The sequence below is a fragment of the Phascolarctos cinereus genome, unplaced genomic scaffold (assembly GCF_003287225.1).
Source record: "Phascolarctos cinereus isolate Bilbo 61053 unplaced genomic scaffold, phaCin_HiC Scaffold_5;HRSCAF=322, whole genome shotgun sequence".
Classification (NCBI taxonomy): domain Eukaryota; kingdom Metazoa; phylum Chordata; class Mammalia; order Diprotodontia; family Phascolarctidae; genus Phascolarctos; species Phascolarctos cinereus.
Genome location: NW_027555958.1, coordinates 8,419,920 through 8,435,751, shown reverse-complemented (window position 1 = coordinate 8,435,751; position 15,832 = coordinate 8,419,920). Strand labels below are relative to the sequence as shown.

At 40.1% G+C, this 15,832-nt stretch overlaps 1 protein-coding gene across 1 annotated transcript; it reads right to left on the bottom strand.

Moving 5' to 3' along the window:
- Nucleotides 1-9,834: 9,834 nt before the first annotated feature.
- Nucleotides 9,835-10,827, bottom strand: LOC110198050 (taste receptor type 2 member 7-like). Its single transcript, XM_020972140.1, has one exon. It carries the CDS (start codon nt 10,825-10,827, stop codon nt 9,835-9,837), a length of 993 nt encoding a protein of 330 aa, XP_020827799.1.
- Nucleotides 10,828-15,832: the final 5,005 nt, after the last annotated feature.

The following is a 15,832-nucleotide window of genomic DNA, read 5'->3' as shown; positions in this document are numbered from 1 at the left end:
AAATAGTATGACAGAAACTGGGCATAGATCAACATCTTACAACAGACAAGTTAAAGCAGGTTGAGGGTAACTGAGGCATCTGAAACTTGTTGTTGAGTTAGGGAGCTATCTACCCCAAGCAGTGAAGATTTCCTCTGGTGCAATGGGCTGATGAGAACAATTTGTTCCAATGAACATGAGGCAGCTGAAGCAGGCTGTGTGGAATGCTTAGAGCTCGATTGGACATTGAAGACACCAAGGTCATCCACTGCAAACTCAAGCCATCACTAATCATCTTGACTTTGTCCTGCAACTGCACTGTGATGACTGAAAGAGACAGTGAGGCCAAAGACTGCATGCAATTCCACCACTTAAATCCAATTTATGTTTGAATCAAAAGACAGCCATTCCATTTTACCATTTTGCCTATATCAAAGTCCTGTGGCCACAGGCATGTCTTGAAGCAACAAGTGTGGATACACTGGAAGCTGCGTCACAACCTTGCACAGAGGTGGCCCAGCCATAGAGTCATCTTTTCACTGGAAGCAGCAGTGAGATTGGTTACCCTCTGGGGGCAGCCTTTTATGGACCACACAGCTCATCTCCTGGTATGAGGATGGGGTTAGAAATGGTGGCTTAAAAGTTGTCTGCTTGCCCATTCTTTGGCCTGATTAATGCGGTGGGCAGGGATTTCACCCTGTGGGTCAAAAAACAACAACAGAAAAAAAACTTCTGCAAAGATAATTCCACTCACCATTCGTACGTGGAATGTGTGCACACTTATCAACAACACAAAACGCCATAGACCTGAAAGACAAACAGCTCTTGTTGTGAGAGAACTCAGCAGGTATCATGTGCAAATGGCATCCCTGAATGAAACAAGGCTAGCAAAGCAAGGTCAGTTTACTAAAGCTAGAGCTGGATACAAGGTTTCTGTTTTTTGTTTGTTTGTTTGTTTGTTTTGAGTAGCCACAGTGAATAGGAATGCTGTGAAGCTGGCGTAGGTATTGCAATCAAAACTCATCTAGTCAACAAACTTGTATGCAGACCAAAAGGAGTGAACAACAGCTTCCTAGCAATGTGATTGCCACTTACAAGAAAATGCCATGCCACCATCAGTGCATATGATCCCTCCGTGACAAACTCTGATGAGGTCAAAGAAAAATTTTATGAGGATCTGGAGACTCTCATGATCAATGAACCAAGAGGATAAGATTATAATTCTGAGAGACTTTAATACTAGAGTAGGATCAGACTACCAGACTTGGCAGAGAGTCCCTTGAGGTGAATGAAGTTGGAAAGAGCAGCAACAAGATCACTTACTACCAAAGATTTGTGCATCTCATGACCTTCTCATCACCAACACTCATACATTTGCCAAAATGCAATAAAACTTCATGGATGCACCCTTGAAGCAAACATTGGCATTCAGTAGACTATGTGATTGTAAGAAGAAGAGACAGATAGGATGTGAGAATAACAAAGGCAATGTGTGGTGCACAGTGCTGGACTGATCATAGACTTATTTCCAAGGTAAATATTCGCATTCAGCAAAAGTAATGGCACCAAGGTAAAATGCCTACCAGAAGAATGAATATCAATAGATTAGAGCATTCTCTGAGCAGGACTGTTTTGTTGCTAACTTGGAGGAAAAGTTGAGCCAACGCAGTTAACAACACTGGAGCAGAAATGGGGTGGACATCTTTCAGATATTTGATATGTAGCACTGCATTTGCTCATCTGGGTCAGAACACTTGCAAACACAAAGACTGGATTGACAAAAATGGTGGGGGAATTCAGAAGCTGCTAAATGAAAAATGAAAACTCTACAGAGTTTACCAGCAGGATAACTCATCCATCTCTAAGAAGGTAGCATTTAATTGCATCAAAAGTAAAGTAAAAGCAAAGCTTAGAGAAATGCAGGATTCTTGGCTCAGTAAGAAGGCAGGTGAAATTCAGTTTTATGCTGATAGTAATATTCTAAACTGCTTTTACGATGCCCTGAAGGGTATGTATGGGCCAAAGACCTCTAGTGTATATCAGCTACTCAGTGGTGATGGAGCCACCTTGATTAACGATAAGGACATGATCCTAGAGAGATGGGCTGGCCGCTTTTATGCTGCTTTCAACAGACCATCATCAATCAATGCCGAAGCCATTGATGATTTACTTCAATCTGAGGTCAGTCCCTCCCTAGCTGAAGAAGAGGTTCTGAATGACATTAAACTCCTTTCATGTGGCAAAGCTCTTCGTGCTGGTTCTATTCCAGCTGATATTTACAAGCCAGGTGGTCCATTGTTAATACAAAAGCTGGTTGAAATTTTCTGGGTTACATTCAAGGAAACCTCTATTTTCTATCTCTATAAAGGTAAAGGAAATAGATCGTCCTGTGACAATCACAGGAAAGTCTCTGTCTTAGTCATTGCTGGCAAGATTCTTGCCAGTGTCCTTTTTGATAGGCTGATACTTCACCTGGAAGATAGTCATCTACCTGAGAGCCAGTGTGGTTTCAGAAAGGGCTGAGTTATGGTCAATACAGTGTTTGATACTCAATAATTCTAGAAGAAATGCAAAGAGCAAAACAGAGGTCTGTACACAATGTTGTAGATCTGACCAAGGCCTTTGAAAAACTCAGGTGTGAAGGGTTATGGAAAATTATGTCAAAATTTGATTGTGTGGAGTTGATCAATATTGTACATCAATTTCATGATAGTATGTTTGCCTTAGTTCCAGAAAATGGGCAACACTCTCATGCTTTCCCAGTCACCAATGAAAGTGGTTGATCTACTAATTTTTGGATTAAGTCAATTCATAAAAATGTAGGAACTATTTTTAAAGTAGATATCACCATTTGAAATATTCATAATGACCAGAAAATAAGAAATAACAATCTTGTAAAATATAAAAATTTATTTGCAAGAACTCAAAATCATTGGGGTGGGGGGAGGGGGAGGCAACACGCACTCCATGGCATCCACATCAAACTGTCTCCTGTTGGATCAGTCTTAAAGGGTTTTTTAATGATCCTTCAGAAGATGAGCTTATATAACCATATTTTTACTCAATTACACAAGCAGACATTTTATCCACCTCTGCAAACTCCATAGAACATTTAGGACAAGTGAATAACAGCAGGATCATTGGTCCAGATCGCTTCTCTTGGAATGCTATGGGGGAAAAAAAAACATAAGAATATAATAAAAATAATTGTTGAAGGTTTAGAAAGAATTTTTCATATCTTTTCTCACTTGAGTCTCATACCAACCCTGTGATATTGGGGTTAGGATTATCTCCAATTTATATACGAATACATTGAATCTACAAGAGGTAAAAAAATCATTGGCCTATGGTCATACAGCTAATGTCAAGATGAAATTGGAACTCAAGCTTCTATTGACTCCAAGTCCATCTGGGAGCAATGTCCTGGGAAATCTGCAAGTGGTGGATCTAGGGGTGAGTGGTGGAAGGTGCTTACCATTCCCTTGGAAGTTTAATCTGTCTTATCAATATTTTCTCCATCACTTTCTTGTCTTAACAATCAACATACCAAAAAAAAAAAACCCATTCCTCTGTATGTGGCATTTGCAGATTTCTGTGGTAGAAATGCTCACATGGAAAATGTAACAATTGTCTCTCCAAAGTGCTCACAAGCTGACTCCTGATTATTTTTGCCTAGTAGTTTTACCTAACCAGCTAGTGTGAAAAGCAAACCTCCCTTTTGAACCTATTTTCAGCTACTCACATATACTAAAGATTTTAGTGTTTGGCATTGGAATTAGGAAGACTTGATTTTGAATTCTGCCTCCTCTCATACTTAGCCATTGTGTGATCACGGGCTAGCCACTTAAAATGTTTGGGCTTTTTCCAAATCTATAAAATGGGTAAAATAAAAGCTACAGTATCTGTCTCTCATGGCTGTTGTAAGGCTAAAATGAGATAATGAAAGTAAAGTTCTTTGAAAAGCTTACATTTCTATAAAAATGATAGATATTTTACTGGAGTGGTTTGCCATTTCCTTCCCCAGCTCATTTTACAGATAAGCAAGCTGACACAAGCAGGTGTCCAGGGACACACAGCTAGTAAGTCTGAAGCCACATTTGAACTCAGATCTTCCTGACTCCAGGCCTGGTGCTCTATCCACCGTGCCACCTAGCTGCTCCTAACTCTTCCCAGCCTAGACATTAGAGTTCATACCCTTTATCCTAGCATTCAATATTTCGTGTTGCCTGGGCTCAACCTTCTTCTTTCCAACCTTCCTCTTACCTTCCTCCACTTCTTAAGACAAACTCTACACCAGGTATGAGAATGTAACAAATAAATCCCCAAATAAATCTTGTGCTTCCCTTCCTCTGAGTCTTTGTTCACAGCATTCCCCCAGCTTTACCTACCATTCCCTTTACTTCCATCTGTCAAAATCTGATCTGTCATTCAAGGACCCTGCCAAATGCCATTGCCCTAATTACAAGAAAGTATTTGGTTTTAAAATATTTTTTATAATCATTTTTATCTCTTCTGTCCAGTGCCCCCATTGAAGAATAAAAGTAAAGCCTGTGTGATAATTATCCATTGTCCAGCTAAGCATATCACTCTGTTGACTGAGTCCAAAACTGTATGCATTTGAAATCCATCATCTTTCTAACAGGAGGTGAGTGGTTTGTTTCATCTTCAGTCCTCAGACCCCTTTAGCTTTCAGGTCTTTTCTAGTCCAAAGTAGGTTATGTGTGTGTGTGTGTGTGTGTGTGTGTGTGTGTGTGTGTGTGTGTGTGTATGCAAATGTGTGTTTGTGCATAAATATATATGCCTCTCTTTTTAAAATTTCTTCTACCTATTTGTAGTATAGACCTACTAATGGTACAGCTGGGACAAAAGGTATACATGGTTTAGCAAGTATTTGGTCATACATACAAATTGTTTTCCAGAATGGCTGGACTAATTTCTATCAATAACGTACCTGTTTTCCCACAACTAGGGCAACTTTAGAGCATCTAGGTGGCTCAATGGATAGAATACAAGGCCTGGAATCAGGATGACTCATCTTCATGAGTCCAAATCTGGCCTCAGACACTTACTAGCTGTGTGACCCTAGGAAAGTCACTTAACCTTGTTTGCCTCGGTTTCCTGATCTTTCAACTGAGCTGGAGAAGGAAATGGCAAACCAGTCTGTGCTAAGAAAACCCAAAATGGGGTCATTAAGGGTCTGAAATGACTGAACAACAATTGCATTTTTTGCGATTTTCCTTTTTTTTTTTTTGTCATGTTTATTCAAATATTTGTTGACTTTCTGCTATGAGCCAGGCACTCATGCATATCTGACCCCTGTTTGGAGGATGGAATTTCTCATTCTGTGACCCCCTATCACTACTGCTCTACCTCTCTTGTGTCAGGACCCATCATGATGAAGATGTTGCTGCTGGCAATGAAGGGATTAAAGCTTCATTCCCATGTTTTGTTTATCCTTCATTCCCTTCATTGTAGATTGTGGTTAGAATCTGTGTTTCATCGATACAAATTAGTCTGAAGAAAAATGGGTAAACCATGGAAAGATATTCTGTCACTCTTTTGCATCTTCGGATCCAAATGCCTTGAGCTGTGAGCCTTCAGTCTCTACCTTTGTTTGACTGATGACCCTGGAAATTTGCAAAGTTAGGAAATTCCACAAAAGAAAACATTGTTCTGGGCTTCAATATTCCCCACTTATTTTTGATAGGACTGTTATATTCATATTGTCTCTGCTATCTTGACTTGTTTCCATATCCTGTGCATTTCTTTTGAAAATTTCAATAAATAAACAAACACTTATTAAACACCTATTATGTACCAGGGACTTTGCTAAGCACTGGGGGTGGCAAAAAATGGCAACTGCCTTCAAGTAGCTTACAGTCTAAAGGGGGAGACAATATGTAAACAAGTACATACAAAGTAAGCTATTTACAGGAGAAATAGAAAATTATTAAGAGAGGGAAGGTTCACTCCCACGCTAACACAGAACTGTTGAATTTCATAGATGGGAGAGACCAACAGCCTTTTCATTTAACCGATATCCTCCAAGGAATCCCAGTTTAAGATACCTGAGAGCTAAGTTGTCTGTCCAGCATCTATTCGGACACAGCCAAAAAGTCGCCACCCAGCTCCTCTCCAAGTAGCCCCACTCTCAGTGTTAGGGCCCTTTCCCCAACATGAATCCAGTACTGGCTTCTTTGCTTCTTCCCCCCATGGCTCTGAGCGGCTCTGCCTTTTCTCTGGTGTTAGTTATCCTTGACATTTATCCAATCCCAAGCAAAGGTCTTATGCCTTCTTTGATCCTACTTTTTCTCCCAATGTAGTTTACAGAAACAAACAAACAAACCAACCTTTCATGGTGCTTAACTCCCCTCACCAGCCTCTGCTTGTTCTGGGCTTCAATATTCCCCACTTATTTTTGATAGGACTGTTATATTCATATTGTCTCTGCTATCTTGACTTGTTTCCATATCCGGGACATTTCTTTTGAAAATTTCAATAAATAAACAAACACTTATTAAACACCTATTATGTACCAGGGACTCTGCTAAGTGCTGGGGGTGGCAAAAATGGTAACTGCCTTCAAGTAGCTTACAGTCTAAAGGGGGAGACAATATGCAACAAGTACACACAAAGTAAGCTATTTACAGGAGAAATAGAAAATTATTAAGAGAGGGAAGGCACTAAAATTTAAAAAAAAAGTAAGGAAGGGTTCCTTTAGAAGGTGGGATTATTGAAGGTGACATTAAAGAAAGCAATGGAGGTGAGAAGTCAGAGTGGAGAAGGAGAGTGTTGCAGGCATGAGGAACAGGCAGAGAAAATGCCCAGAGGTGAGAGATGGAAGATCTTGTTCATGGAAAAGCCAGGAGGCCAGTATCATTAGATTGAAAAATTATTTTTGAAGAATAAGTTGTAAGACTGGGAAGGTAGGAGGGGGCTACGTTATGAAAGGGCTTTGAAATAAAAGAATTACATGTGCATCCACACCATTCTTTTCAAATAAATCCCATCTTTCCTCCTTTCTGGAACTATTTCCCTTTATTTCTTCCAAATTTCATTCTTGAGCATCACCCATCCTTCCTAGACTCACTTCCCTTGAGGTGTCATAGTCCATGGGACCTATCTAACTTTCCTCTGAACTCTTTGAAATTGCCCTCCAAAAATCTATAGTTTCTATCATAATATGCCCAGATTTCTTATTCTTCTCTTTCATAAATTCTATAATGAAGGAGTCATTTCCCTAGAAGGTTCCCTTCATTTCTACAACAGAAACCAATTCCTCTCAGTTAGTGAGAAGTAGATCTAGAATAGACTGTGAATTTATTGGTTTGCCTGTCTTTTAAAGGATGAAATTAGCAGAAGGATATCTCCAGGCCACGTTTGGTAAGTGAAGTTTCTCCATCACTACACTGTTGTACCTCTCTCAAGCCTGTGATTTGTATCTCAATTTTTGTTTTTGTTCTGTCCTTTCAATACTGTCTGTCCCTTTCTAACCCATTTAGAGTTTTCTTGGCAAAGATACTATTCAGGAATTTCCTTCTCTAGCTCATTTTACAGATAAGAAACTGAGGCAAACAGGGCTAAGTTACTTGCCCAGGGTCATACAAAGAAAAAAAATCTGAGGCCACATTTGAATTCAGGTCTTGTTGACTCCAGGCTCTGGGCTACATTTACTAGTTATTCCCCAAATTTTGCATCCCAAACTCATCATCTATTTCATCTTTCTGTATTTTTCCTTTCATCTGTAACTGATTATTCTCTGACTCCTTCTAGCTCTTCTGTGTTTCTGAATTAACTTTTGCCTTCCAGGGTTAGGATCACCATATTCTTTGAGTTTCTACACACTGGATTTTCTTGGCCCTCTCTGTAATCTCAGGACAGGATTCTAGGGACTTTTGACCCCTAGAGTTTCCTAGTCTGATTGCCACCACGTCCCTCTGGTCAAAATTAAGTGAGTGCTGCTTTCTCAAAGACTGAAAAAATAAGAGACAATACCTCAGAAATGTTGCCTCACTTAAAAAAAAAACTCAGCTTGGTCCATGACACCCAGGTGATCTGTTACTCTCTCTTAGCCCTTTACTTCCACCTCTGTCCTCCATGTTGCCTAAATACAGAGAAGAACAATAGAAAAAAATGTCTCCCTTCTAGATAGTGGAAGGCACAAGAAGAACAATAATAGTAACTTCTATGCCAATTGCACTTCCTGAAGAGTTGAAAAATGCTTGACATCTGGGAGCCTCTGACCAGCCTGGTGAGTGCTCCAATCAACTGGATGAGGTGGCATAGTTGGGGCCTTGAAACAGGCATCCTAGGAGCCCCTCCCCATGAAATGTGTATATGCCCACTGATGCCTTACTGACCACACCCAGGGAACTCAAGATGATAGGCAGAGATGGGATCAAACTTCCATTTGGGAGCAACATTTCTGCTAACATATTATATGAAAGTGAGCTTTGAGAACTACTCATCCATTTTTTGCCCTCCATCCCTCTTCAGAGCTTCTTCTGCCTCAATTATTTCTTCAGAGTATAGCATGGATGTGAGGAAAAGAACTCACATCTTACCCCCATGTAAAGGTCAGCTAATGGTGACTTGCAGAAGAAGCACATGCCAAAGGCAGGCATGCCTTCATATGGTCTGGGAGAGATTCATGGGTCATATTCCTGAAGCCAAACTCTTGTGACGAGCAGGAGGGATTTAGAATTCAATATGTATGATGCCACTGGAATCTAACCTTCTTTCTAGGAAGGGAGACTTCCTGAGTAGCATCAACTTCCAAGTTGCCTTGAATGTATCAATGAATGAAATAAAGAATGCAGAAGCATTTATTAAGGCCATTGTGTAGTAATAGCGATATTAAAAAGACAAACAACTCCAAAAGTCTTAGAAACTCTTGAGCAACACAATGACCAACCACAATTCTGAGGACTCAATGAATACACTGCCCGCCATCTGATAAAAAGGTGAAGGACTCAGGGTAGAGAATTAGACATTCTTGTACCTGGCTAATGCAGGAATTTACTTTGCTTGATTATACATGTTTGTCATAGGAGTTTCATTTTTCTTGCTTTCTTAATTGGGAAGGATATGGTGAGTTGGGAGCAAGACAATGTGGATCTGAAAATAAAATGAAATTTCATTTAAAAAATGGGAAGAGCAATATGTATCAGAAACTTTGCAAAGCTTTAGATATTGAAACATTACAATCAAGACAATTCTTCCCCTCAAGGAGTTTTCATCACCATAGGAGAGTGAGTACCTACAGGTCAATTCCACAGAGGAAGTGCGATTTTCTCAAGGAAGCTACAGAGATTGAGATTGGCATCATAAGATAATAATCAATTGATTGTTATCTCATATTCAGGAATGCTAGATTGTTAATGTTGATAAGACTGCTGTTCCCCAACTAGAGGCAAAGAGAGAGTCAAGGGGAGAGGGGACTACACAGAGGCATATGTCATGATGATGGCCGTGCTGGGCTGAATGTGCTGGACCTGATTTGAGCTAGTCCTGAAGCTCATTCCTTCACCCATCAGCAGCCCAGAGCCCAAAGTTTGAGTAAGCATTGGAACACAATGTCTGAGGTTCAGGCTGGATATATCACCATTATCTTCATCATCATCATCATCATCATCATCATCATCATCATCATCGTATTATTATTATTATTATTATTATTATTCCTCAGATGAGAATTCTAAGGTTCACAAAGTTTAACGGAGCTTCTTATAGTCACACAAGTAGTAAGTGACAAAGTTGAGTATTGAACTAAAGTCTTCCTGATTCCAAGTATTTTTTGAATCAGATTTCAGTGGTTTTGCAATTACAAAGAATGCAAGAGCTTGATAAAGTTCATTAAGGACTCCAATGTGACTTCTTTCTTCCTAGAAAATGCCAGATGATCCTCAGAGGTACCCAAAGGGCTTGTAGATGACATCCTCTCTGACAGAACCTCATCAGCCATGACACCCTCAAGGCAGCCTTTCTCAGCTTGCTGTTCGACAGAATCAGGATCACTGAGTGGCCAAATGAATAGAATAACATGATTGACACACACAACATGGAAGCCAGCTTACTCTTTTCTTTTGTCAAGTAGTTGACATAGAAACCCACATAGTACAATAAAAAGAGGATGATGAAGGAAGACACAGCTTTCATGGCTCCAACATGGGCTTCTGTGCTAGGGTCTCTCTGACCTGTGGCATTGAGTTGCATCTGTCGGATATGCTTCCACAGGGAGAGAATGAATAGGGAGAAGGAGGTAATAGACAGAATAAAAGGAATAAGACTCAGAACGCTAAAGAGAACCTGTAACATGAAGAAGATACTATTACTCACGTGGACCTCCTCAGACACATTTCTCTCCTTTCCTCTACTAAAGAGGCCACTATGGTAAAAATACATTGTCTGCATCATTGGGAAGGCAATGGAAAAATAGATAATGAAGGGCCTCATAAGCAGCATGAAGAGCATCCTGTCAATTCTCCTTTTCATCCAGAGGAAGAAGGGATTAGAGAAGTTGGTGATCTTAAGGAAGTAGAAGATGCTGAGCACAGTGGCAAACCACATATGTGTACCATGAGTCAGTACCAAGAAGATGTCAATCATTCTTACTTGGGTGGGTACATTAATAGAGGTAACAATTAAGTAGCTTTCCCATACTATTGTACATGACAGTCCAATTCTGGAGATGGCCAAACTGACCAGGATGAGATCGCTTGGTGGAAGTTTCTTCCTCTTGACTCTGTCAATGCAGTTCACCAAAGCAATGAATCCATTTACCACAAAGCCCAACAGAAATTCACCACTTGCTAGAGCCATAAAGATTTTCTCCCCACCACTTAGCATGGCGGCAGAAGAGAGATCACTCAGCTAGTTACCAATATTTGTAATAATTTTGCTGCTGCTGCTATTGGATTAATGAGAATGGAATGAAATGTCCTTCTGATACTAGGCAATGCAGTAATTTTCTTCTGTGTCTTTAATAAAATTTGTGTCTTTGGCAAAAAAAAAAAATGTGCAGTCCCTTGTTAGACTATATTCATTAAGATATCTTTGTGCTCAGTTAAATCTGCCCAGCCAAGACACTCTATCTCTATGTCATTTCTGTTTCCTCTTCAGAGGTGATCATAGAAAGAATTAGAGTCCTATGTTAAGATGCAAATAGGGTGAGGTCATATTTCAATATTTTCCTCTTTGTGTTTCAGCCTATTTTGTATCCAAATACGTGAGCTGTGTGAGATGAACCTCACCCAACGATGTACATCGTGGGGAATGTAATAAAGCCCTAAATATAGAGATCATGCTTCACCTCCATCATTTCCCACCATACTGAATATTGATCAGTAGTTGTTTGTAAAATCAAACTCACACTGGCTATTTCTGGTTGATCACATCCAGGTTTGAAAATTATAAATGAATTGCAGTTTAATGAGCCCCTAATTTTAGTACTTCATACCCAAAGAATAAAACCTTTCTTTCAGTTTTCACAGTAACTGAGGCAAAGCTGTACCCCACATCACTTCTACTATGAAGATATAGACTTAGCATCAGTCAGGAAAGCAGAAAGTATTTGTTTACTGCTATCTTTTCGTTGAGTTCTGTGAACAATTGTATAGAGAAAAGATGATAGTACTTCACATTTATCTAGTGTCTTGTTTTCCAGTGTTCTTTTTTTGTAGTAACCTTTGGAGGTATGAGTTCAAGGCTATTTACCCCTCTTTTTAGGGATAAAGAAACAGGTTTAGAGAGGTGAAATGATATATCCAGCTATCACAGAATCAAGAGTCTGAACTAGGATTTTGACCCAGGCGTGTGTTGATGGACAGCCAACTAGAAGTAATCACCTACTTAAAAACTTAAAAATCATCCACTTAAAAATATTTATTTATTATAAATATAATATTAGACACCATTCCCTTAATCAACTTTTCACTTCCTAAACCCGCAGCTGGGGTGGGATACTTTGTAGCTGAATTCAAGAAAAAACCTCACTGTCCCTTATCTTCCCAGATAATCTTCAAACTCCTTCAAAGACAATTTAAATGGAAGTGGTTTGATTTTCTGGCCCAGCACTGGTAAACTGTCCAAGTTTCACAGGCACACAACAATGAGGTCAGCACAATGGCTTTGTCCTTGATTCCAAGCTTCCAAGCTTTTTTTTTTCTTCTTCCAGCCAAAGACAAGGTTTATTGGAACATCAATCAGGGGTGGGTGAGATTTAAAGAATCCACCACATTGGCCAGACTCTTAAGAACTCTAAGCATTTGTATGGCTAATGCAAAGTGGGTCAGATCTTAAGAATCTGAGCACCTTAATGGAGGCCAGATGGACCTTATATATATAGAAAGACTGTGGGACTGATCTAGGAGTGCTCAAGTGATCTGGGGTAACTGGAAGAAGGGTCTCAGGAAAATCACTCAGGAGTGGCCAGTAAGATGGGGTGACTATGAGGTAACAGAATGCCGGGGACCTGGAAGACTTGGCCCAGGGAGAATAGAGCCTAGATAGAATTAAGGGTGGGATGTGGCAGGGGACCATAAGGAGGTAAGACAATGGAGGGCTAGGCTAGGTTAAGGGTAACAGAGAATTTGGAGATTGAGTATAGGTGATAATGAAAGGCCAGCTGATAAGATTATAGCCTCAGGTGAACACCAGAGATTTGGCCATGTGGGAAAGTCCAGGGGCTTTCCTTTTTGGGGTTCAAATCACAAACATATGGTCTTTTCCTTTTAGGGGTTCCGATCCCATCCCCATCATTCTTCCCTCAAGCGAATGACAACAAAATTATTTTGGGGTAAGGGGCGAAACTGCTTCCTACTGAGAAGGTGTTTAGAACTGTCCTTGCCTCAAGGGGGTCCCAAAGAGGAGGTTGACTGGAACCAAGCACAGGCTGCATCCATGATAGGAGTACATTGGCTGGTACCTGTAGTTTGGTACCAACTGTAGGTGAATGGCCTGTAGTCTGGAAGACAAAAATCTGACAGAAAAGACTGTAGGACCCAGATATAGGATGGCTCTAAACAAATTGTAGAGCAGCAGAACCCACAAAAAGGCAGAGTGAAACTAATTTCCAGCCCAAGGCAACCTGGATGGTTGATTGAAAAGTTCTATTGCACCAGGCTGGGAGAGGAACATAGCTCAGTATGGGTGTGCAGGCAAAGAATAGGTCTCAGTAAACTTGGAGCAGGCCTCAGGGGACTGAATCATGAGCAGATGTGGATGTTTCCAGGCTTCTCAACCCACAAACACCAAAGACAACTTAGAAGGTCAGTAGGAAAGGTCTGTGACCACAGTGAGAGAGAAGCTCAGTTCCAGCCTCAATCTGGAAGCAGCCCTGGATGGTGGTTCCTTCCAGAGCTTCTGGCCCACAGACTAAGAGGGAATTGAGTGGCTGATCAAAGGGGGATTGTCAGGGATCTCTTTGCTGATACTGAGGCGGGAATCCCTTGTTTTGTCTGTGCTTGGATCTGGGTCACAGTCCTAGATGGTGGTCCTAGGTCAAGGAGAAGTGCTGATGTGCCAGAACTTGTACCAGAGGTGAAGAAGAAATCCTCCTCACAGTTCCAAGGCAGAAAAGAGTGCTTGTGATCACTCATAGACCAAAGTGGTGGCCAGGAAAGGAGTAAACACCTAGCCCTTGATCGTACCACTTTGGAAGAATGGAAAATTTATAGGTCCCTAGAAGTATCTCTGAAAACAACCGCAAAAATCCCCCAAAGCTTGGGACACTACATTCTCCACACTGGAAGCAGACCCCTACCTTAATAAAGAGTTTAAAAATCAAGTAATTGGCTGGGATCATGAGCAATTAAAGGCAGAAAAAAAGTTAGACCATAGAATATTTCTTTGGTAACAAAGAAGATCAAAACATAAAAGCAGAAGAAGACAACAAAGTCAAAGGTCCTACAGCCAAAGCCTCCAAGAAAAATATGAATCAGTCCAAGGCCATGGAAGAGCTCAAAAAGGAGTTTGAGAAAAAAAGTAAGAGAAATAGAGGAAAAACTGGGAAGACAAATGAGAGTGATACAATAAAATTATGAAAAAACAAGTGAATAGCTTTCTAAAGGAGACCCAAAAAATACTGAAGAACATAACACCTTAAAAAATAGCCTAACTCAAGTGGCAAAAGAAGTCCAAAAAGCCAAGGAGGAGAAGAATGCTTTAAAAAGCAGAACTGACCAGATAGAAAAGAAAGTCTAAAAGTTCACTGAAGAAAATATTTCCTTAAAAATTAGAATGGAGCAATTGGAAGCTAGTGACTTTATGCAAAATCAAGACACTGTAAAACAAATCCAAAAGAATGACAAAAATAAAAGACAGTGTGAAATATCTCACTGGAAAAACAACTGACCTGGATCCATGAGATATAATAGATCCAGGAGAGATAATATTAAAAAAAATTGTTGGACTATCTGAAAGCCATAATCAAAAAAAGAGCCTAGGCATCATCTTTCAAGAAATTAATGGGGGGGCAGCTAGGTGGTGCAGTGGACAGAGCACCGGCCCTGGATTCAGGAGGACCTGAGTTCAAATCCTGTCTCAGACACATAACACTTACTAGCTGTGTGACCTTGGGCAAGTCACTTGACCCCATCACCTAGCAAAAACAAAGAAACAAAACAAACAAACAAACAAACAAAAAAATTAACCAGGGAAACTGCCCTGAAATTCTAGAACCAGAGGGTAAAATAGAAACTGAAAGAATCCACCAATCACCTCCTGAAAGATCCCCAAAGTAAAACCCTTAGGAGTATTGTAGACAAATTCCAGAGTTCCCATACCAAGGAGAAAATATTGCAAGTAGCCAGAAAGAAACAATTCAAGTAAGTATTGTGCAAACATAATCAGGATAACAAGATTTAGCAGCTTCTACATTAAGAGACCAGAGGACTTGGAACATAATATTCAGAGGGGCAAAGGATGTACGATTACAGCCAAGAATCATCTACCCAGCAAAACCAAATATTATTCTTCAGGGGAAGAAATGGATATTCAGTGAAATAGAGGACTTTCAAGCATTCTTGATGAAAAGACTGGAGCAGAATAGAAAATTTGACTTTCAAATACAAGACTCAAGAGAAGCATGAAAAAGTAAACAAGAAGGAGAAATCATAAGGGACTTATTAAGGTTGAACTGTTTATATTCCTACATGGAAAGATGATATTTGTAACTAATAAGACCTTTGTCAATATTAGGGTAGCTGGAGGGAAAAATTATATGGATAGATAGATAGAAGGCACAGGGTAAGTTGAAGCTGAATGGGTGGTATCAGGAGAATAAAATTAAGAGGTGAGAGAGGATTATACTGGGAAAAGGAGAAAGGGAGAGGTAGAATGGGGTAAATTATCTCACATAAAATGAACAAGAAAAGGCTTTTACAGTGGAGGGGAAATGGGGGAAGGTGAGAGAGAATGAGTGAATCTTATTCTCATTGGATTTGGCTTATGGAGGGAATACCATACATACTCAATTGACTATGGAAATCTATCTTTCCCTACAGAAAAATAAGGTGAAGAGGATAAGAGAGTAGGGGAATGATAAAGGGGAGAGGGGGTAATCAGAAGCAAACACTTCTGGGAAGGGACAGGGTCAAAAGAGAAAATAGAATACATAGATAGGGAGTGGGATAGGCTGAAGGTCCATATAGTTAGTTTTCTACAATATGACTGCTATGGAACTGTTTTGCATGACTACACATGTATAACCTGTATCAAGTTGCCTGTCTCTTCAATGAGGGTGGGTGGGGAGGGAGGAAGGGAGAAAATTTGGAACCCAAAGTTTAAAAACCAATGTTTAAAAACATTTTCACATGCAGCTGGGAAATAAGATATACAAGCAATGGGGTATAGA